The following is a 24324-nucleotide window of genomic DNA, read 5'->3' as shown; positions in this document are numbered from 1 at the left end:
AAATCCCTATTCACATAAAAAAAGTCTATACACTATCAAATTCTTGTATCCAAATAGCAGGTCAAATCTCCACCATAAAAGCCACTCAGATAATGGTGATACATCTTCCTAAAAGGGGTATGCTGCTCTGCATTGAAAACAATGTATCATCTACATCAAGTTTCTCAGTCCTATGCCTCTTTGATCTTTGATGTTATATTTGCATTGGAGAAATAACACGGTGAACCAGGGAGAAAGGGCAAATACCCTATGCTTCTTATCGGGTGCTCAGACCCAACATCCACTGGCCGTCCTACTCATCCACAGACAGTCCTATTTATCCAGAGACAGTGGGGTATGAGTTGTTTTCAGCTTTTTAGGCCACCCCCTTTTAAGTAGGGACCAATTGCTCATCCCGGAGCGTGCCACAAGTATGGGTAATGGATATTGGGTGCAAGTAAGTATCGAGTACAACATTCAATCCCAGAAAAAAAGAAATGGCAATAACAAGGACAATCATGTAAAGATTATACAAAATAGAAAACAAATATCTCTTCATGATTTTTTGAAACTTGAGGATTTGCTAGTGTGGTTCAATGACCAAAACTTTTAGGTACCAGAACGGGTTCAACTGAGAACGAATACCCAAAACAGAAATTTTAGACCAAACGACAGCAGCAATAAAACATAATGTTTTAACACTGGCAATATGACATTGAATGCCGGAAACCTAAATCAGCCACTTTTACAATATTGTAAAGGAAGAATAAACAAAAACAGACCCTGGCAAGATAGCTGACATATAGCTAACCACCAACCATCACACCTATCGGGGTTCAACAAGTCCCAAAACAAAATTCCAGATAATCAAACAGAGGTTTTGAGTTCTTCATGACACTGACTTTGCAAGAACATCATCTATAATACAAATATCAGTCAGTATTTGCAGCCAAATGCAGTTATAGCGATTGATATGAATTTTTCGTACTTAGCGAAGTTCATACAGAATACACAATCCTCTGGAAAATTGAGATCTAACAATACTACAAACATTCACGAATAAATACAGAGGAAGAAGATTTTAGGAGAGAAGATACATTTGAGAAGACAGCAGGCACACCTCACTAACACCCACTGTCACCTACGACCCGACCATGCTTTCTCTTCTCATATGGAATTGCATATCTACAAAACATGTCATTCCATAAGAAACCAGGTAAGAGGGAATCGTGTCAAATAAACTTGCTATATACAAGCAAACAGTAACTCAAACAGGAGCAATGAACCAACCAAGTATTAGATAGCTGAACAAACAAGCACTAAATAAATTGAGAATAAACATGAAGATGCAGATAAGAATAAACGAATACATATACAGACGGAAAGCCCACTGACAAGTCAGTTTGATATTTATCTTAATGCCATTATATTCTTAACTCTTAAGTGTAACTGTTCAGTTAAAGATTTCAAACTAGGGAGCCAAACCTAGCACTTAGTTTCATTGAATAACAAAGCTAAGAGTCCCTAGGCCTCGTCAGGTCTTCAAACTATAGCTATAGCTAAGTAGATCCTATACATTTTAGGTCCAACATCCCCAGCCTAGAAGGTCAAACCATATATGAATTCAGCACGGCCAAATCATCCAATAGTCTTCTAGGACTTGCCCAAATGAGCCTAGGATCCCCTAAACATACTTTTGTCTCGAAGACTAACCTAATCAAAATATCAAAACGATGCAAATATAGAAAAATCCAAGAGAACCACAAACATATTAAGTTGCTTTCAAGTTCACCCATTCAATTTATTCTTTTCTCATATCATAAAAAGGGATATGTATCCATTCTTGTGATTTTAAGTAAACTCTGACTGATCTGATACTGTAAGACTAAGGGTGACTAACTAACCCGCATGATTCTTGAGGCCATGAGTCCCACTATCCAACTGATTTGTTCGTGTAAATTCGCACACAGAGGCCTTCCGGAAAAGGGATTCAAAAGGACATACCATAGCAGCTTCATAATGTGTTCACCCAAAATCATATGATCACTCCACATGCACCCTCAATAAAAAAATAAAATTATTTTTTATTCTTCTATTCCAAACTAATTTTATTATTCTAAAACATTTTTTAAAATAAAATATTATTTGTTAAGAAATGGTGTTTCAAACAAAGAAACGCTGAATCAAAAAATAATACGTGTCCAAAAAACGGACATGCCATTAGATTCTTCATAGAAGTCTCATATGCATTTATATAAGTGTTAGATTTTTCATAGAAGTTTCATATGCCTTTCTAGAAGTGTCGACATGCATGTCTATGTCCACCAAGTGTCAGCACGTGGTCAGACCCTCAGACACACGTGTGCATGTTTCATGGCATGACCTCAAAGCCAGAAGTCATAGGATCCACATCATAGAAAAAAAAAAAAAACATCGACTGTGGTCATGATTTGTAAGGAAAAAAGAAGCCACAAAAAATAATATCAAGTAAATCTCAAAGAAGAAAACATAGGCCACCAATCAAATCAACTGCCTAAGAAGATATAATTAAATGAAAGCAAACAATAAAAATGAAGAGCTAGGCTTCAGATATGAGTGTGTACCTCTGAGTTGCAGTGACATGGCTCCCAACAACTCCACAACTCCCTCTGTAATATCTGTTAAACGTAGCACCAGCATTTGCCATATTAAAAACCCCTTATCTCCCACTCAATCCCAAAGCGCCAAACACCCAATTTTTACCAAGACACTGAGGCTAAAATTTCCCAGCATCCGGCAATAACAGCGGCATTGAGAGCCTAAAGATCATCACTCACCACCTCCTCGCTGAACCCCTTGCTATGCACTCTACTCCCTGCAAATATTACATATATGCTCACACACAACCCCACCACCTTATCCACTATCTCACACTCCCAATGTCTGCCACTTTGGAATAAAGGGCAGCACTGAGCTGGTCTTGTGTATAAATACGGCTCGTCATTTTTACCGTAGCTTGTTGTATCATCAAATCCTTCACAACTGAAACACTCGCATAATGCACTTCTAAATCGAGATCCTTCAAGGCCACCATGAATCTAGCAGCTGGGTGATTCTGCTTATTCGATTGTATCCTTATCATTGCTTCCCACCCCAATATCTTGACCTCAATTTCAAGACCTGGGTATTTGCCAGAATTAGCAGAGGAGTGTGTGGAGTGAGCCTTGAGATCAGAATCGCCACTTAGCGCTTGGCTCTTTAGAGACCCATTAAACAATTGGGACTCTTTCTTCTTTAAAGCTTCAACTTGGGTTTGAAGCTCATCATTCTCTGATTCCAAGCCTTGCAACTTTCCCCTCAGTTCGTTGATATAAGCAATGGCATCACCAAGCAATGAAGCTTTATCCATCTTCGAAACATTGGGCACCACTGCCCTCAATGCATAGAACCTCTGGTTCAGTTTCTCTCTCCTTTGGCGCTCAGCCTCCACATGGTTAAGAGGTTCCTCTCTCCCATTCGCAGGCCTCCGCCCCCGCTTCCTAGGCCGCCTCTCGGCAGCAGTGTCCACAATACGGCTACTCTCTACCTCCCTCACAGAGGCCTCAAGGTCTGAATGGTCAGAATCAGCCCCCGACTTCAGCTCTGATTGCAAAACTACCCCCGATGAGAATGACAATATCCCCTCGTCCACACCACCATTTTGCCTTGTAGGCCCCATAGTGGGACCCAACCGACCCCCCCTCTTCTCATCAACCCGACCCATTAAGCCTGATGAGGACCCACCCCTGCTCATACTATTACCACCACCATTGCCCCCACCAAAGCTTAGAATTTCACCGGATTCAGGTTTACATGGCTGTAAATTACCTACCTTTCCATCCCTATGTGAGTCCTCATACGTGTTGAGGGCCCCACGTTGGTTATTCGTGGCAAGCCCCTCGAACCCAAAGTCCGAGAAATTAAGCGAAAAGGCAGTTTGGGTCACAGTTGAATTGCTCGTGTTCTCAACAACAGGGGGGGGAGGAGGAGGAGGGGGCACTGGCTTCGTAACTGGAGGAGTCTGTGTGGTAGTCTTTGCAGGCTCAGGGGGTTCAGGCGCTGGATCAGTGAGCCAAAGCGAGGGATCATCATGTTGGGCATGTGGATCCGGCCATGTAAACAAAGCCTGTGCCCCACGCACAAGCTCCGGGTTATGGGGCACTGCCTCAGTAGACCCCAACTCGACGACCCCACTAGAAGTGGGTATACAAACCAGGCTTTGGAGCCCAAATGCTACGGCTTGGCGAGCCCGCTCACAGGGGCAGGTGGCAAGGCGCCCTCCGCCAGCAAGCCAGACTGGAGCCCCCGAGAAGAAAGAGTGGGACGGGAGGGCAGTGGGTCCTGCAAAAGACTGCATCATTGAAACGAGATAGAACCATTCGGTATCGGTGACTTCCTCATCGACTGATTCATCATTTGTGGCCGAAGAGGTCTGAGATATTAGAGAGTGGAGTTGCCGTAAAACTAGCTTTCTATTGATTTGCTCAGCTGAAGGGGGAGCAGGGGGTCGAGCGAGCTTGAGGGGCTCACCTTTGTAATAGCCATCGGCCCAAGCTAAGGCCTGAGAGGGTAAGGATGGTTGCCAAAAAATAGCATAGGTCCATGGCTCATGGGCTGTTTCGATAAGGGATTGGAGCCTATGTTGAAGAGAGTCTTGAGATGGAGAGGTGGCATTTGCACCCTGTGTTGTTATACTGGAAGTGGTGGTATGCGTGGTGGTAGCATTTGACGGGCTGGGATCAAACCAAGTGGAAGGGGTTGAGGGGATGGGAAGGTCAGCAGCTGCCATGAAAGCTTCAAGCATGGCATTGTTATCATCTGACCAGAGGCCAGCTGGTTGTGGGGGTGCCATTACAAGATAAATTCTGGTTAAGAGTGGTCAACAAGGTGGGTTTCAGGGGTTTTGGAGGGAATTCAGTGCAATTCCTACATTAGAGAACATAAATGAGGGTTGTTTCCGATGCGGTTCTGGAGGAAATTGATGTTGAAGGTGTGTGAGAAGCTGAAAAGGTTTGTGAGGCGGGCAGGATGAATGCTTTTCACTTTTCAGGCTGGCCTTTAGGAAGGTGATTTTATGGGTAGTTGGTGTATGTGGTTCTCAGGGAGGTTTTCAGGGAAATTGATGTAGATCGCTAAATTAGAAGCTGAGAAGGACAGGTGGGAAATTAGAGTTGGCGGTTTTCTGAATACTTCTCAGGGAATTGGCTGAAACTTCAATATGGCAAACTGAGTCTGAATTGGTGGTTCTCATGATGGTTTTCTCTGGAGAAGTGGCCAAAACTGCTCCATCAGAAGCTGAGTGGTTTTGGGGGTTAGATGGGTTGGGTAGCTTTCACCTTTTAGTGGTTTTACACGCGGCTTCTGCGAATCTGGATGTTAATTTTATGAAGAGTTTATCAGATTTGGGTTAAAGTCTTCAAAGAAACCAGTAGTTTGCAGAGTAGTTTAAGAAAAGGACGAAAAATTGCAGAGTAGTTTAAGAAAATTCAATCAGACGGGGTTTCTTTGCCAAAGGCTAAAGATATTTATAAAACAAGGAGGTCTTTGTAGGTGGTTTTCCGTCAATTTACAGAATTCAATGTGGACAATTCAACATAGGGTACTGAAAGCCACTAACATAGAAGGGAGTTGTTCTTGGTGATTTTCCACTTCGTTATAACCAACAACCAAACGAAAAGCGGTTTTCCGTCAATTTCGACGGCAATTAGCAGAAATTTGCGTAAAAAATTGCAAGAAGATCAAACATAAAGATCCCCAAAAACAACCGACAAACCCTCTCCAGGGATCCAGAAAAAAACCATCAAAGCATACGGAAAAAGCCCAATAGTTGTTTACCTTCAGTCTCAGAGCCCAAAACCTGATTGGTCCATACTTGGCACCAAAAGAAAGTGGTTTTCCGTTTGTTCAGGACTTCACAGCTTCCGCGGTTAGTAGGAGTAAACCACCATCGCAGCCGAATAACGCGGTTAAAGATTGCCGGAAACCACTTTGACGGTCGGAAAAACGAAAATTGAGAGAAAGTGCGTGCGTAAAGAGATAGATCTGAGGCTCTGTGCGTTGGATTTTGATGGGGTCGGTGGATTTGGATGAATTTGAATTTCGATTGGGAAAGTTTTGAGTTTCATTTGGTTGTCATCTTGGAATGGAGCCCGACGGCTTTCTCGAAGTCCAGCCGATTTAACCAAGGAGTGTCTTATAAATGCCTGAGATTCTCACAGTAATTTCAATGCCACACTCTTCTACTCACCGTAAACAAAACATTCTTCTTTCTCTCAAATCTCAGTATCAATGCAAAATTTCCCAGTGACTTCCTGCACATATTCATGTTACAGTAGTAAAAAATATAACCATTTTTTTTTTTTTTTTGCATTTCACTTATTTCCGCGCATTTGAGTCAAACAAAAACTAGATTTCATCATCTAAAAGTAGTGCATTTGTAAGATGCTAGGAGGAACTATTTATTTTAAGAAATTATATATTTTGAGAGTATTTATTTTTGGTATAAAGACGTTATAGTCACTTTTCACGGTTGGATGCAAAATCTAAATAAATGAAAAAGGAAAAAGTTTATATAGAGCTGCCGAGGCTCTAAACAATCAAATTGAAATCCACTTAAAATTTTTCAGTAAAAGAAGTTGTTTTGATACCCAAATATCTTCAAATTGATCATCTCAACATCAAGATGCATGGACATGAGAAGAAAAAAAAATGCATTTAAAGTTTTAGAAATAGTGCAACTTGTACCGCAATTTTTTACTGTCAATTTTTAAGATTTTCAAGTTTTCATAGATCTGCTCGATCTACACTCTTTTTTAATATTTAAATTTTATAATTAAAAATAAAATATTTTTTAAGGCTATCATAAAGAATTCCAGTATTGAAATAACATTTCTTGATACCAGCGTTTAAAAAATCGCCGAGTCGAACCGGACGGTTCGACTCGGAATTCATGAAAATGGTACCGGATCGGTTCAAAAACTGGGAATCGTCCGGTTCTAGAGAGAACCGGACGATTCCGCACAGTGACTCGCCGATTCTCTGTGCGGAATCGGCGAGTCCGTGAAGAACACGGGTTGCACAGTGTTCTTCACGGATTTTTTCAAATTTGTCATTTTTTGATCATTTTTTTTGTTTTTTTCGGCATGTGATCTGTTTTGCAGGCTGTAAACAGCTTTATTCAGCTTTTTCAAGGATTAAATGGTGGAAAAATTGGTTGTTTTTGGATCAAGAAAAATTCGGGGTTTAGGGTTTCCGCCATTTCTGAACTTTCATGCCAAATAGGGCATGAATCTTTCAAAATTTGTAGGCATATTGATCTTAAAGCTGTGAATCAAAAGCTTTTGTTACTAATTTGTGATAATCGTTGAGAAAAACAGAGTTTTTTGGAGATTGAAGGCTTCGGTTCACAAAAACAGGTAAGAACTTTGGGTTTTTTTTTTTTCCGCCATTTGATTTATTTCACGGCATATTTTGAACAAAACGAGTTCAATAATTAGGGTTTTTAATCTTTATTGTGTCTAGTATGATTTAAAATTTTCAATTTTACGTAATCTGATCAATTACAGCAAGAAATTTGATATGAACAGTGAGATGTCTGCGGAACCAAATTCCGCTGTTTTTTTTTTTTTTTTCCGCCTTTTGATTTTGTTTTCATGATATATTTGAAATAATGTGTTAAAAATTTAGGTTTTTGATTCCTTATATTGTTGTTTATCAGAAAATATAGTCAATTGGATGTAATTTATTCACTTGGAGGTGAATTTTTGAGTTAAAATCGCTTATGTAAAACGACTATGTGAAGAACATTTTTTTTTTTTTTTTTTTTTTTTTTTTTTTTTTTTTGTAGCCCATGATAGAATTTTTTGTAATCTATGATCGAATTTTTTGTAATCCATGATCAAAATGTTTGTTTTTTTTTCTTGTAATCCATGATCGAATTTTATTTTTTATTTTTTATTTTTGTAACCCATGATAGAATTTTTTGTAATCCATGATCGAATGTTTTGTAATCCATGATCGAAATGTTTGTTTTTTTTTTGTAATCCATGATCGAAATGTTTGTTTTTTTTTTGTAATCCATGATCGAATTTTTTGTTTTTTGTTTTTTATGTAACCCATGATAGAGTTTTTTGTAATCTATGATTGAATTTTTTGTTATCCATGATGTAATTGTTTTTTTCTTTTTTTGTAATCCACGATCGAATTTTTTGTTTTTTTTTGTTTTTTTTTTTTGTAATGCATGATCGAATTTTATGTAATCCATGAACGAATTTTTTGTAATCCATGATAGAATTTTCTGTAATCCATGATCGACTTTTTTGTAATCCATGATCAAATTTTATGTAATCCATGATCGAATTTTTTGTAATCCATGATAGAATTTTCTGTAATCCATGATCGACTTTTTTGTAATCCATGATCGAAATGTTTGTTTTTTTTACTTGTAATCCATGATCAAATTTTTTGTGTTTTTTTTTTTTTTGTAACCCATGATTGAATTTTTTGTAATCCATGATCGAATTGTTTTTTTCTGTTCTTGTAATCCACGATCGAATTTTTTGTTTTTTTATGTTTTTTTTTTTTTTTGTAATCCATGATCGAATTTTATGTAATCCATGATCGAATTTTATGTAATCCATGAGCGAATTTTTTGTAATCCATGATCGAATTTTTTGTAATCCATGATCGAATTTTTAGAAAATTTATGATTTTTTTTTTTTAATCCATGATCGAACTTTTTGAAAATTTGTTTTTTTTTTTTTTTAATCTATGATCGAATTTTTTGAAAATTTGCTGTACTTTTTTTTTATTTCCTTGTATCCATGATCGAATTTTTTGAAAAATGATGATTTTTCGAAAAGATGTGAAAATCATGATAAAGTTTTGATTATCATGACGTATTAAACATTTAAACCCAATTTTTAATTTTTATTGTTTGAGTTTGCTGTAATTTTTTTTTTTTTTTTCAAGATCGAATTTTTTGAAAATTGATGATTTTCCGAAAAGATGTGAAAATCGTGACAAGGTTTTAATTATCATGAGGTATTAAACCATATTTTAAATTTTTATTGTTAAAGTTTTTGTTGAAAAAATTGTATGTTGATGGATTATTTATGCAAAAAAATGTATGTTATTATATTTTCAATACAAAACTGTATTTTTTTTATCTGTTGTTCATGGATTTTTTAGTTGGAAATTTGGAATGACTGATGTTAGCCGGCTCTTTGAAGAATTGTTTTTATTATTAATTTTTTAATGCAAAAAATGTATGTTTTTGATAATTGAGTTGTAGCCATGTTTGGAGCTTGCATTTTGTATTATTCTAAATGTTTGTAATTAATATGTACGAAAATATTATTGTCCTTTTGCAATAACAAATAACAACGAATATGACTACATGAACTACCGCAACATATTATCACTACATATGGTGATTATTTTTCTTTTTGAACTGTCAGGTTAATTTAAACTTTTTACATCTTAATTTAGATCATATGTTACTAATTCTATGCTTTATTGTAGTCCATGTATGTTGATATACTTATTCCATGATAATTCTATGTTTATCCTTTTGTGTGATGTAAATTAAATGTTGAATGTCGGTTCATGCAGGGGAAGAACATATCAATATTCGCATATTCATTCAAAAACATGAAAATTCTTAATGGAGTACCCTCATTTTTTATTGAATTCCTAAAAAACAATATTTATAATGAATTTTAATAATTTTTTCGGATTTTTTTGAAGCTTTATTCTGACCGATTCACCCGATTCCGATCCGGATCGCCGATTCGCCGATTGGGATAGGTTTTTGAAAAGCCCGATCCCGGTCACCGATCCGGTTTTTAAACCATTGCTTGATACTATTTGAAGGTATGCTTTATTTTGACTATTTAGAACCTCAACACTATACAAACCGCACCCAAATGAAAATGGGTCATAATATTTGATAAATCTTTATTTTGGATCTTGTGCCCCCAAATAATGATACATCTTCAAATATATGATTTCAAATCTAACAGTCAATAATGATTGTTACCTCTTTATATAAAAAATATATAGTCTCGGTGTATGCATTTTTTTATTTTAAAGTGGTCATAGACTTGTTACATTTATACCACTTTAAAACTTCAATTTTATGATGAGAACAACTAGCCTAGCTCGCTGGCTTAAGTCCAAAACAATAAACTTAACTTCTTGGAATTCAATAAGCCAAGCTCGGATCCCTATCTAATATATACATGTAAAGGGTGTCGTTTGTATAAGGCTGAGGCCTAAAACAATCAAGGTAAGGTGCACCTTTAAATAGTATCAAAAGATGCTGTTTTAGTATCCAAACACTTTATGGTGCCCTGAAAATTTATTTTCATCTCTATTTATAAATTTTAAAGCGCAAATAGCGCAAATAATTACATGATGCATTATTTGTAAGATTTGAACTCCCGTTTTTTTTACATCACGTATGTTAAGGTCGAGATGATTGGATTTAAGGGTTTTCAGGACCAAAACAAGTTTTTCCGATGAATTTTTTAGATGCGCTTCAGTTTAATTGTTCAGACCTTTAGGGTTTCAACTTTATATAAGTTTTTTTTTTGTTAGTGTAAGAGTGTGGCTTTCATTAGCCCTTGCAAAATGTCCTCATCATTCTTGCCCATATGAATGATAGTCTAAAAAAACCTGGGTGATGTAAGTGCAATGAGCCCATCATTTCATAAATGATACAAAAAGTCTCAATGAAAATCATGTCACCAGAGGAAAGTGGGTCGTCCATTTAGACCAGCAGCGATTTTTGGGGCAATCCTAGCCTTAGATTTACGAATTTGGATATTCCAGGCTTTTACGAGCTGTCAGAACCTACCATATTCTCTCTCACCCGCGTGTTGCTCGTCTTTGAAATTATTTGAAAAATTGAGGGTGGTGTCGAAATATCCGAGTGATCCAAGGGTAGATTGAAATGCTCCTCCCATTTTGTCGGCTATGCCCGTACATTCTGGACAAGTTTTAAAATTAACAAAGAGGGCAAGTTGCACCTCGCGTCCAAATTGTGAGCCTTTGTCGTGTCCATAAAAATAAATGTAATAATGACATGTTGATTTCTTATAAAACTTTATCGCCTCAATTTACACATTTTTTAGTGAGGTTGCATCCTTATCTTGTAGAAGTAAGGGCAGCTATAAATTTTATTTGGAGTCCTTTCGGAGTCCGAAATCGTATAATAGCTTTAAAATGTAATTCGTTTTAATTATAAAATTTAAAATTTTAAAATTGATGCTGGTCGAGTAGATCAATAAACATATGAAAATCTTGAAATTCAAAACAATTGTATTATTTTATAGATTTGAAATGTTTTTTTTTTTTTTCTTCTATTCATGCATATTGAGATCGAGATGATCAATTGAAATATTTTCAAATGCCCAAACACTCTCTTCTGTAGGATATTTGAGGTGCACATTATATGAACTTGTTATTTCTTCTTCCTCTCTTGAATTTATGTTCTCTTTCCTAGATAATATATTCCAACTTAAAAAACAAAGAATTGGTTTGCCTTTGTCGCTTTTACCAGGTTTTGTGAGCTACAAATAACTCTCACTAGGGTTTTTTGGTTGGGACTATCAAACTATTTGCACTGGTTGAAGCTCCACTGAGTTGATTGGAGCGAGCTGATCGTCATCAATACCTCCACATGGGACCCCCCTTCTTTGAGTTAAAGACAAAAACATTAAAATAATGAAATTTTTTGGCCAGTCCAAACTCTTGAATGGCAGCCATTGGTTAGGTCGTCAATCAACCTTTGCTCCAAACAGAACTACTTTTAACTATTGATATGAAACAACAAAAATAGTTGTTATTATCTAATTTTATTGGTTTATTTTTCATTGGTCACGTTTTGCTTGTTTTCATCTTGTGTCTTGTGCTTTAGCTTTTTATATTTCTTTTGTGTCTTTTGGTGAAGCCAAGGGTGAGCCGAAGTGATGTTGGCTTGGCTAAAACCACCGGCCCACGTGTTTTCCTTTGAACTTGTGTAAAAAAACAGAAGAATAATGATTTTCTGGAAGGATAATTGAATGGAAAATCGAATGGAGGAAAGGGGGAGGAATGCTACTTTAGAGATGAATGGAAGTGTCAATTCGTTTAGATTTTCTCTACAAAAAAATATATTATTTTAGATGATTTTGAAGTTAATATTCATTTAGATGGGGATGGAAAATCATTTTGAATATGAAATAAATGGAAGCTTTTTTATTTTTTCTTTGAAATTTTCGTATAAAACTCTAATTTTTCATATTATTCTATGATAGACCTTCTTTCGATTTTTCTTTCAAGCTGCATAAGGAAACCCCAAAAGATTTCACCGTACCCTCTCGTCTCTTATCTCCTTCTTTTATTGACTTTTGACTTTAAAAATTAATCCCAACAAATCTTTTCATATCATTTCAACCCAAATTTATTTTTATCCTTTTATCTTTTTTCCACCCATTAAAAGAGTTTTTGAGTTAAAATGATATAAAAAGATTTGTTGGAGTTAATTTTTATGATAAAAAATCAATAAGAGAGAGATAAGAGATGAGTGGTACAGTGAAATATTTAGAAGTTTCCTTATGCCGCTTGAAATAAAAACCAAAGGAGGGTCTACCATGAAATAATTCAAAAAATTAGAGTTTTATATGAAATTTTCCCTTTTTCTTCCTAAATTTTAAATTTGACGAATATGATTAGTAGAGAGAGAGAATCATGATTAGTGAAGAGAGAGATACTTAGGAAAGAGGGGATCAAATAATATTTTGACTCTTTATTCAAAAATAATAATATTTTGACTTTTTTATTAAAAAATAATAATATTTTGACTAAAAATAACAACAATAACGATTAGGGGGCCTTATGGTATGCCTAATATGAGAGAGAGAGAGAGAGAGAGAGAGAGAGAGAGAGTCAATCACGGAAAATCTGAGCAGAATATTTGCACAGGGTTCTCGATTTTGACAGTGGTTTGGTTTCATGACAAAAAAAAAGGAGGAGGAAAATATGCTCATCTCCAAATCTATTCGGTGCCAAAAGAAGGTGTGAAAATGATTAAAACCTAAAATACACACTCCATTCCCTTGAAATTAACTGACCCCATACACATATGTGGTTTGGTAATCATGTTTAATTTTGGCACCTTTGCGTGGATTTGATTCCTAGGATCTCTTATTTTGGAATATGGACCACGGCTTTTTGACATCAGCTCTATTCTTATTTAGACTGCAACATGACATATCTCCTTTCCTTTTGTGAAACCCCGCATCACATGTTCCATCTCCATCAAAACACAACACATGCACATAAATCTCACCAACTGTAAAATGAAAATAAATATTTACCACCTTGGAAGTGAGTCTCTTCTAGAGGAAAGTTCATGTAAGGACCTTATTTGCCCCACTTTATTATGAATTCAGCTTTTCTTTTTTGCCAAAATTACACGGACACCACCCCCCCCCCCCCCCCCCCCCTTGCTCTCGTTTTTTACCCAAAAATTATGACCCTATTTGACATTTACAAAATCGAACGGGTTGAAAATTCACCATTTGTTTTTTTTTTATTTTTCATTTATTCGAGATATGTCTGATATTTGAAACACCAAAATACCCTATCTATTGTGTTCGTTATTTACCATCTCAAAAAACTCTAAAAGTCAAGCCCGTGCGCTAGTTGATATGCTGAATATCGAATAGCCCAACAAATAAGGTTGTTTAGTATTGCAAATACCCGCTTAAAACTTAACAAATAATAAAAAAAGAAGAGACGCATGTGCACCATGCACTATTGGCAATATCGGTGAGCATGTTCATCCTGTCTGATATTGCGAATGTCAAATACCCTAGGAACTTGACTTTTTTGGGGTTGTACGATATTGCGAATACCAAACAGCCCAAATAGATAGGGTTTTTCCGTGTTTTGGATGTTGGACATCATGCTCATGAATATGAAAAATAAAAATAAAAAAGAGAAATTTATCATATTATCTATGAGAGAAATACTATTTAGCATTTTACATGATTGCAACTATTTGAACTCATGATCGTGTGCCTTTTTATAGTTATTTTGAAATGAAATCTAACATCATTGTCATCGTCAAAATCTTTTCTCAACTAATTGGGATCGGCTATAATGAAATCAAACAATATGGGTAAATTGCTAAATAATCCACATCTCATAGGTATTTAACAAATTAACAAAAAATAAAATAAAATTTGCAGCCTTAAAAATTGTCTATTTTGTAAAAAAATAAATTCTAGACTGGCCATTTTAATTCTTCAACCATCATAAGATGGTACCCATTTTGGAGCTCCAATTTCATAAATTTAAGATGGGAACAACTTCCAAAGTGATTTTTTTTTGAGTGAGTTAGTGAGGAGAGGACCCCTACCTTTGGTGGAAATTTGAGACTAAGACATAGCGTTCCAAATCATCAAGCGCTAACCAATTAAACATTATACCTTGAAAACTAAAACAGAAACATGAGTTAGCCGACTCATCAAATACTTCTAAAAAGATAATATCTAGGTGTCAAAATAGGACTAATAGTGTGTCCCTCTATGTAAGAAACTACAAATCATACGGGTTGTGTGAGGAATTGCATTTTTTAAGGCGTGAGGAGCGCGTGTTTTCTATCTTGCTCTTACCAGTGAGAATGTCAAACACGTATCATTTAAAGAAAAAGAAATATTGAAACTTCAATTAAAAAATGTCTCAAAAACTCGATTTTCACTTTGAAATTCCACTCCCAATAACTGTTTCGTTAAATATTAAAAATAATAACCAAAAAGAGCATGTGATTACATGCTCTTTTTCTTTAGTGATTCCACTTTCCACATTTACATTTGCACATCAATCAATGAAAAGCATCAAGAAAAATAATTGACTTCCACTAAGGAATTTGGCAACTATTAAGCACTGTAACACGCATCCTGGTCGTTGGGATCGAAAATTGCAAAACGCTCGTGGCTAGAAAGCAACAACTCCAATAAAGTGATACGCGTTTTAGTAGAGGACAAAACATTTCACATTTTTTAGATATTTACACTTGCATCCCTCTAAGGTAATGTTATTGGATAAATCTTTTAAATTTTTTGCTTTTTACTTTTCTTTAAATTTTGGATCAAAATCACTCTTTGAGCCTTACTTAAAAATATAATCGAACACTTGACATGCATAACCCAATCACATAAGAAGTATATGCATATATCAACAACTAAGGGCTCTTTAAAACTCAAAATCAAATGTCCAATCTATTATCATCCATTTTATGTTTTACCCTAATTATAAATCATAATAAAATGAGAAAATATGAAGTATGGAACAAACTCACCAATATCCTCCAACTAAGGCTTGTAGAGAATAAGAAAATCCGTACTTAAGAACATCAAAACCATCCCAACAACTTTATAATAAGGCTAGAGATATTTCGTTCATAGAAAGTAAGGTTTTTTTAAGAAAATAAAAAAAGAACCTAACGCTTTCAAGTTCCAAGGTTACAATAACTTTTGATTGAATTTCCAAACGTTTTATTTATTTTTACTGTGACTTCATCCAATGTTTGAATTTAAATTTTGTCAAAATGATTTCAAATCTTCAAGGTCCAAGTCATTTTGATAAGTCCTGACTTTAAACTTTAAAACTTTTTCAATTTTTATTTTTACTTTTTTATATAGTGGCTTTAGATTTTGAATGGCCAAAGCCAAGACTTCAGGTCTTAACTTTGATCTTTGAGAACCTAAGCAAAAAACCAGTCTCACGTTGGATCAATACTTGGCATGCCTCATTCACTCCAAATTCATGTCAAATTGTTGGATCGGCAATATGGATAGTGAATAGGCGATCCAAAAAATGTTAAAAATAATTAAAATAGGGGTTTATGGCATGGGGATTAGGGGAGCCAAAAAATATTAGATAATCACAAAGATAAAAGAAAGAAAAAATGAAATGGGGCATTTTAAAAGTAAACTAAGCGAGGACTACAACATCCTAAAACCAACTTGTTCCCAACCGATTCTTAATCTGACTCGAATCCGAGTCAATAATTGCCTGGTTTTAAAACATTGTTTCGAACCTTAAGTGATTTTGAGAAAATAAAAATGAAAAGTAAAAAAAAAAAAAAATTGTTTTTTATATAATAAGGTTACTTTTGGGGTGCATGAGTGTAAATCCCTTTATAATAGATAAATACTTTTATGATTGAGTGTGGGTTCTATAAGGTTGCAACTTTAAATAATCCAATTAAGGCGCACTTCCAAATCTTATCGTAACATGTAATTTTGGTATAAGAAATTCTTTAAATGATCTGAAAATCTATTTTTTATATTTAAGTATAAAATGTTAAACTCTAGAAATGATTAAAATCAAGTAGATCTATAAACATATTAAAATCTTGAAAATAGACGACCTAGATAATGTGTTGCAAGATGTACTATTTTTATGATTCAAAATCTTTTTTTTTTCATATTCATATATTTCGATATCTAGATTATCAATTTTGAGAGTTTTTTAACATTAAAACAAACTTTTTCAATGGTTTTATGAGCTGCACCTGCGATTCTACATTTTAAGATGCAACCATATATAAATTTTTTCCTTTATGATTTATTAAGTCAAGCCCTAAAGTGCTCAAACCTTCGGCGGCTAAAGCCGAATCATCATCAAGCCGAGCCGTAGCAGCCACCTTGATGACGTGGCAATAGTTAATTGGTGAATCACGAATACCACGTGAACCCTGCCGCTGTAGAAACGACGTTATTCTCGCGTTTTTTGTTATAAAAAAATGGCGTTATAATCTGCATTTGGCGTGGTCCATGTGATCGTGGCCTAAGCCAGTCAAGGAGGGAAACGTGAGGAAAAGAAAAGGAGGATAAGGCCGACAAGTGTCTGATGTAACGTACCACGTGTGTGATGGCCATCGGCACGTGTAGATTCGCTGTCGCGTGTCTCTTGATGTGCATGTTATCGGTTGGGCGTTGGCCTGGTGGGAGGATGGTTTCACGTACATGAGAAGTGACAAGGAAATTGGCGGGCCGGGCCCACCACTTCAAACTGGGAATGCAATAAAAACAATTGCACGGGCAAGTAAAGCTAACTATGACGGCCAACGGGAACGGGGCTGGGTCGTGGTGTTACCACACACCCTAGTCAACACGTTCTGGTTTTTATTCTTTATAATTGACACTTTTAAAATAAAAAAAAACTCACTCCTACACTATTTGTAATAACCGTTAGGGTTTTGTCTTCCCCATTAAATTATACTAAAAAAATAACTAAATAAAAGACCATGACCGATAACAGGGTGGGTTGTGCTGGGCCGGCCCGGGCCCAACCCTATCTGGTCCCTCGATGACCAGTCGAGCCGAGCAAGGCTAAATTTTTTAAAAAAGTTAAAAAGACAAGAAAATATAGGCCGGAACTACCCATACCCTACTTCTTAGTTTGGGGCTAGCTGCCTGGCCCATTACCAACCGTAACTAAAACTAATGCCTTTCTCTCCATGAAACAAGAGCAGCATGAGCTTCTCACTCATAATTTGGGACAAACTCTCCAATTACAATTGTTCTATAAGGATAAGTGGGGTAAATGGGCTCTTTTTAAAAGAAATATCTACAAAGAGACCATTAATCTTCTATATATGGATGCCACAATCATTATTGTCCCTCAAATCTCAAAATGGAGGGTTGTGAGAGTGTCATTTAATAGACACAAATTTCCAAAAAAAAAAATTTGGACTTCATAACTCACCCTCAGCCATCCATTTGATATCTAATGAGTATGAATGATTATGATCTCTATGTATAAAAGATAAATGGTCTCTTTAAAGACAATATTTTTTCTAAAATTTTGTTTGGATCGATAAATTAGTAATCTAAACCGACAAACTTGATTTTTTTCCTATGTGAAAAAATAGAGAGTGAAAAATAATGCTCAAATGAAATTGGTAGGAACTTGGAGATCCGGATCGTCCAGTTCCCTGACCAATGCATCTGGTTCTCTGGCAAAAGTTCACGAATCCATCAAAATCAGACTAATTCCATGTTTTTACTAAGAAACAGGTCGGTCCCCACCAATTTTGATCCATATAGACGAATTTTGGAGCACTAATCCTCTTCAGGATTAGAGCCTCTCTTCATCTCACTACATTGATGATTTTGTTTCTCCACCATCTCTTCAAAAATTAGAATCCAAGGCCGACTCATCAAGGCCAATTCTATTCGACCCATATAATTCTAAAAATCCCGAGCTGGACTAGTCTATATTTGATAAAGAAATTAAAGCATAAGCTGCAAATAAGGTTAAAATTAAGGAAATTGAGACGATTCAATGGATCAAGAATCACTCAATTGATTATTTTGATCTGACTCGAGCAATTCTAATTCCAAATTAGATCGTTGATTTCTTATACTTTACTCTGGGCATGAGTCCGGGCGCCAATATATGGACCGTGTCAAGAAGACTTAGATAGACCCGACTATTATTCTGGATAGGATGGCACCGTCTGAGCGTAATCCAAGGGGCCCAGCCCGACCTAGCCACAACTTTCTTATAACATATTCCAAGGGAATATTTTATTTTATTGCAATTATTTCGAGTCATTATCATGTATATTTTAATAGGAATTTTATAATTAAATGATTGCCTTTTTGGAACTTGTGGGCTGATTTTTTTTTGGGTAATTAAATTGTGGACTGATTGAAGAATGCATGAATGAATGGTCATTGAATAAAGGCCAAGATTTTAAGGCAGGCAAGAACATAGGTAAAGGTTTGAACCTCTCACTTTATTTTTTTCAATGGGACATTTATCAAGAGATGCACTATTAACATTTCATATGTCTTTGATTTCAAGTAGTTCATTATATATATATTTTAATCAAATTTCAAATAGGACATCAAATAACACATCATCATAGATTTTGAAATTTATTGAATCACACTATGATAAAATATTAAACAGTTCAACTTTTATATGTGATTTGATAAATTTCCTATTTTAAATTACTGGCCGGGCCATAAACGGCTTCGTCAGGACCATAATCATCAGCAAACCTAGTCTTACAACAGACTAAAAACATCAGGCATGGGCAGAGCATTGGCTGGGACACGTGTCCTTCACGTGTCCTTCAGGGCCGGCCTGATTCTTGAACTATATTTTGTGGCCCAAGCCCTAATTTTTTTATTGGACCGACGAAGCTGCCTGGTCCATTGCCAGCTTAAGCTATTTCAATATCAACCATGTTTCCAGGAAATAAAAGATGTTTGGCACACTTTTCCTATCAAAACTCCCATTAAAAGCCTATTTTGGTGTTCAAATGTAAATGCAGTCAAGAAAATTTCCCAGCTTTTCTAAACTATATAGCTAGGATCACTACATACCGACCACCTGGGTCCACCAGATTAACAAAATTATATAGGGCAAATGCTTAGGAAATAAACAAAAGTTATTTGGACACTTGAACCGAAACAGTAGAAATATAAACTCAGGGTTCTATCCAGATGTAGCCCCAAACAGCATATACCTAAAATTCAAATTCGGGATTTCCGAGTCCAATAAAAATCCGAATTTTAGATTAAGGATGGGATTTTTATGAGTTGGCTGACTCATATATACATACGGCCCCCAACTAAATTTCATTTCAGATGATTTTTTTTTCTTTTTGTAGATTCATCATCTAGGCCAAGATGATCATAAATATAAAAAATAAATAAATTTTTAAAATTAAAATATAATTTTTAATATTTTTTATGCATCGTGTACACATCAGAGGGTTCTTGCGCATGCTGACTCATGAGACAATTTTCCTCAGATAAAACCTGTTTTTTTCACAACCAAACACCCCCTATTCATTTTCTCTGTTATTCTCTTTCTCACAATCATTAGGACAAATTTTGACACCCAATTAATGATTCTCTCTCATGATCACAGGCAAATTATCCCCCACCCTCCTTTCCCTACCATGAGCGTAAAAGTTAAGGATTATTATTATTGCTGATCACAAGCCATGTGATCCTGTCCTCATCCTTTGTAAGGAATGGGCCCATCAATGGCTTTTCTGCATGGGCCACGAATTGGGCCACACACAAAGCCCATGGATTAGATAGTAAGGTCAACATCACCCAGCCTCAAAAGTAGCCTAGAGCATTGGTGTCTCTTAAAGATGAGCCTCTAAAGGCCCTAATTTTACCTCAACTTTCTAGGAAAGAGAGCCATATATAGATAGTATGCACCATCTGAAGACGGCTCTTATGGGCCTTAATTATCACATGGGACATGCACCTGGGGCCACAACAAAACCACAATTTTCACATGGAAACCCTAAAATCCCTAACATAACATCTTTGAGCTGTGGGTAGGGTCTAGAAGGCACCTGACCACGGGGAGCAGCACTACCATGTGTCTTTGCATCTCATGGCAAGGAGACCTTTGTCTGTCAACTACCCCTACCATTACCACTACCACTACCACCATTTAGCCTACCAACTCCCCTAGATCTAAATTTTGAGATATGCCAAAATTTCTCCCATGTATATTTTGGACAAAAGATTTGGTGGTCCTGCACCTAATTGTACATTTGGTCCAGTTGAAAAAGCGCCATTTTAGGGGATTGCTTGGCACAAACCATTCATTTAACGGATGGTTAAACCCATGGCCTCGGATTCGTCATTATCATTGTCAAAGCTTTTTTCTAACTATTTGGAGTCGGCTACATGAATCTTGATCCGATATTCTGCTCCATTAAAAGTCATACCTTCAGTTCTAGAGTTTTTGTTTCCTTTATGAAATTGGTCACAAGGTAAATGAAAGATCATTTGAAATTTTTTCAAATAAATACTTCTAACTAGAAAGCTAATGTATACTTTGGTCCCTCAGATCATCAAATACAGGAAGGGTTTTGGGTCGGATGGACAGGGATCATGGTTCAAATATCAAAATCACGGACCTCATGTAAAAAAATGGGCCATTGATTGCGGTAAAAATTGGCCGTTGCGTCATTTTATGGCAAACGGATTATATAATAAAACTCAGCAACTCCAAAATAACAAGCATTTGATCAAACCATCAAATTGTCGTTCATTTTAATTTTTTGAATGTTAATTTGTAAACCTAGAAATGAAACTCTGGAGTAATGTCAATTTGGGACCTAAAATTGGAACTCCAGACGTCATGCCGTTGTATCATACAACAGGCCATACTAATAAAATTGCTTTTTGTTTAGACTATCGACCACCTTATAACACTGTCATGGCCATAATAGTGGATTTGAGTTTCCCAAATCAAAAGAGGGGTCAAAAGAGAGAACGACTTTTACATTTAGTATAATTGTAGTGTCTATTATATTTAAGATGAGGGAAAAAAATATTTCTCAATATTATACTATTGAATTAAGGGCCACCTCAAAAATTCTCTAGAAGAGAGTGTTTTGATGTTGGAAAACCTTCTAATTTGATCATCTCTATCTCAAGAGATATGGATATGGAGAAAAAATTAATTGAAAATATTAAAAAAATACATCTTGTAACAAATTATCTACACCGTCTACTTTCAAGATCGTCAATTGTTTATAAATTTTTGTATCTTTACTATTGTTAGAATTTCAAATTTGATCACTTGGGACAAAAAAATTATTTTCGAACCATTATAAGATTTAGGACACCCGAACTACACCTCCAAACAAAATCTAGAGATGAGTCTTATTCGGTGGCTTATACAAACCTCACCCAACAAAGAAAGGCATTTGTAAGAATAATAATAGAATAAAGTTTCTTTAATTTACTCTATACCCACGTTTTCCTCCTGATCCATTTGTTATTTTCTCCATTAATTTTTTGTTATAACCGACCACTAAATGATAGTAACGGTTCATCCTCTTGAGATTTCCGTTTTTTCTGAACCTTGAAAAGGATTGCACGTGATATAAGACCCCTCAGCACCAGTCACCTATTGTAACACGCAACCTCGATGAAGGAGAAGGGGACCCCATGAGCTTGAGCACAATCGACCCGGTCTTCATTTAGAAAGTAGCACATTCAATGCCAGTCCTTTAAATTAGGCCGTATCAAGGCCTGCACCAACCCTTGTTCAGGCCAGGCTTGTACGGCCCTACGACGAGTGTGGGCCGGGCCTTACATATCTCAAGTTAATTGGTGCTGGTCTATATATAGGGAAACTCGGGCTCGGGGGCTTGGCGTGAGCAACCGAAAACGTGGCCTATTGGCAGCCCTATAGAGCAGAGCTCCCATTCTGCAATGACAGTGTGTGCACCTCTTAGCATGGCTCAGTTTTAGGCCTGGCTTGTACAACCTCTAAGGCCCACTAGACCGTGAGCCCAACTTATATAAGTTAGTACTGAGCCGGGGTTGGGCATCACCATAGAAATTTGGGCAAGGTTTGAGCCAAGCATGGCTCTGGCAGCCCTAATCCACGGTCCTCTGCATATGGCTCCAATCTTTTATTTCCATTTTCTTGCAATTTGCACGTATGTACCTCATAATTATGGTAAAAGTAGAGTTTGGTTGAAACCAGTCAAAACTAACGTTTTATCAGTTTTGATCGGTTGAATCAATCAGTTTTGATTGGTTTGACTAGTTAAATAAATTTGGGAAAATTTCCTAACATAATTTTTATTTTTAATGAAGTTGGGAAAATTTTCTTAATACAATTTATATTTTTGAACTATTATATTGAACTTCTTTTTTTCTAAAATTGGTATAACCAGTTCAACCGGCAGTAGGACCGATTTTGAGAGAGGAAAAAATTGATAAAAATAGAGGAAAATTTTTGGGGGTTTTCGTAAAAAGAAAAAATTGTAGAGAAGAAGGTCTTGTAGGAGATTGAGTATCTGGTTCTCTCAAATAAGTTATTCTATAATTTCTTTTTCTTGATTTAGTAAAAAACATCAATCGTCTTCACTCGTAGATGTACTCAAATCTGTGACGAACCACATAAATCCTGGTGTTCTTTTTATGTTCTTTATTTCCTGCTTTATTTAATTTTTGTTGTTCGTTATTTATTTTTGTCGATTCTTTTTTCTCGTACTTTATTTATCAAAAATCAACTCATGCTTTTGTACGCATTGCATTATCCATTGAGTTAGTTTCCATTGCACATGGACACAAGGGTTCCCCGCACAGTATTAGGTGCATTCCATTGTCCGTCCACTAAGTTAGTGTCCATTGCACATGGACATATTCAGGCACTGGTGTGCACGAGTGGCCCCATGGAGGAACCCAATAGCCCAGGGCAAAACAAGAAAGCAATGAAGTGGAGCAAATACTGAAGTACATATATTTCCTAGAAATGGAATGTTTTAATAAAATAAATGGAAAAAATGTCAAATGGCACAAAAATCACTAGCATGATAAGAAATGGTTGGGTTAAAAGTCGGAACCTTTTTCTCTTTTTCCTTTTACCTTTTTCCTTTCACAAGGGGAGGGAAAATGGAGGAGAAATATGAGTGGCTAAGGCATGGGTATTTTCCTTCAATTATTTTGAAGAGTTAGGCATAGACAATAGGCATTATTTTCACAATCCATCACATGGTAGAGTATAGCCTATTTTGTTGTCTCCAACTTGGTTAGCAGCATGTACATGCCTCATCATACGCATGGCTCCAATACCCCAAAAATGCCATGCAAGTGCATAGACCAAATGATACTTTCCTTTCCCATATTGTGAATTGATTCTTTGAGGGGCCCATTTGGATAATATTGCCCATTTCCAACGTACCATAAAGTGATAAATATTCCAATTGCTTAGAAAGCTAAAAAAAGAGAGAAACAATAAGAAGTTTGTTTTTCTTTTTTCCCAAAAACTAAATATAATTTTTTTAAAGATTGCCCATGGAGATAAGCAAAGCCATTTCACCATTAACATGTCCTTTCAGTTTTAGATTTTTAAGTGCAAAGTAAGGAAGGAAAAGTGTGAAAAAAAAGGAGTGCAGGCACTAAGCAGGAGTAATAATAGAGTTTCATTCTCTCCTTGTTCCAAATTAACGTTAATAAAAAAAATAATTAAAGGAAGCTTGTCAAAAAACACCTAATTTTTCAATAATAATAATAAATTTATCCTATGTCAACTGTCGACACGATTTTTATGTGCATTTTGATGGATATCTTGAAATTAAATAAAATACACACACACACACATATATATATATATATATATATATATATATATATATATATATATATATATATATATATATATATATATATATATATATATATATATATATATATATATATATAAAATTATGGGATTAGCCCACTAGCTCGTATGAACATATGAGCTCAACGTCTCAAATTGAAT

General features: G+C 35.7%; 1 protein-coding gene across 1 annotated transcript; it reads right to left on the bottom strand.

The window, feature by feature from the left end:
- Positions 1–921: 921 nt before the first annotated feature.
- Positions 922–5947, bottom strand: LOC18429253 (transcription factor MYC1). The gene is given in 3 exon segments (XM_011623227.3): positions 922–1164; positions 2583–2953; positions 2956–5947. Coding segments are annotated over 2 exon segments (2070 nt in total). The 5' UTR covers positions 4850–5947; the 3' UTR covers positions 922–1164; positions 2583–2777.
- Between the last annotated feature and the right edge of the window lie 18377 nt (positions 5948–24324).

This window comes from Amborella trichopoda, chromosome 3, assembly GCF_054954075.1.
Source record: "Amborella trichopoda isolate Santa Cruz 75 chromosome 3, AtrichopodaSantaCruz75HAP2 v2.0, whole genome shotgun sequence".
Classification (NCBI taxonomy): domain Eukaryota; kingdom Viridiplantae; phylum Streptophyta; class Magnoliopsida; order Amborellales; family Amborellaceae; genus Amborella; species Amborella trichopoda.
This window is presented reverse-complemented; position numbering and strand designations above follow the sequence as displayed.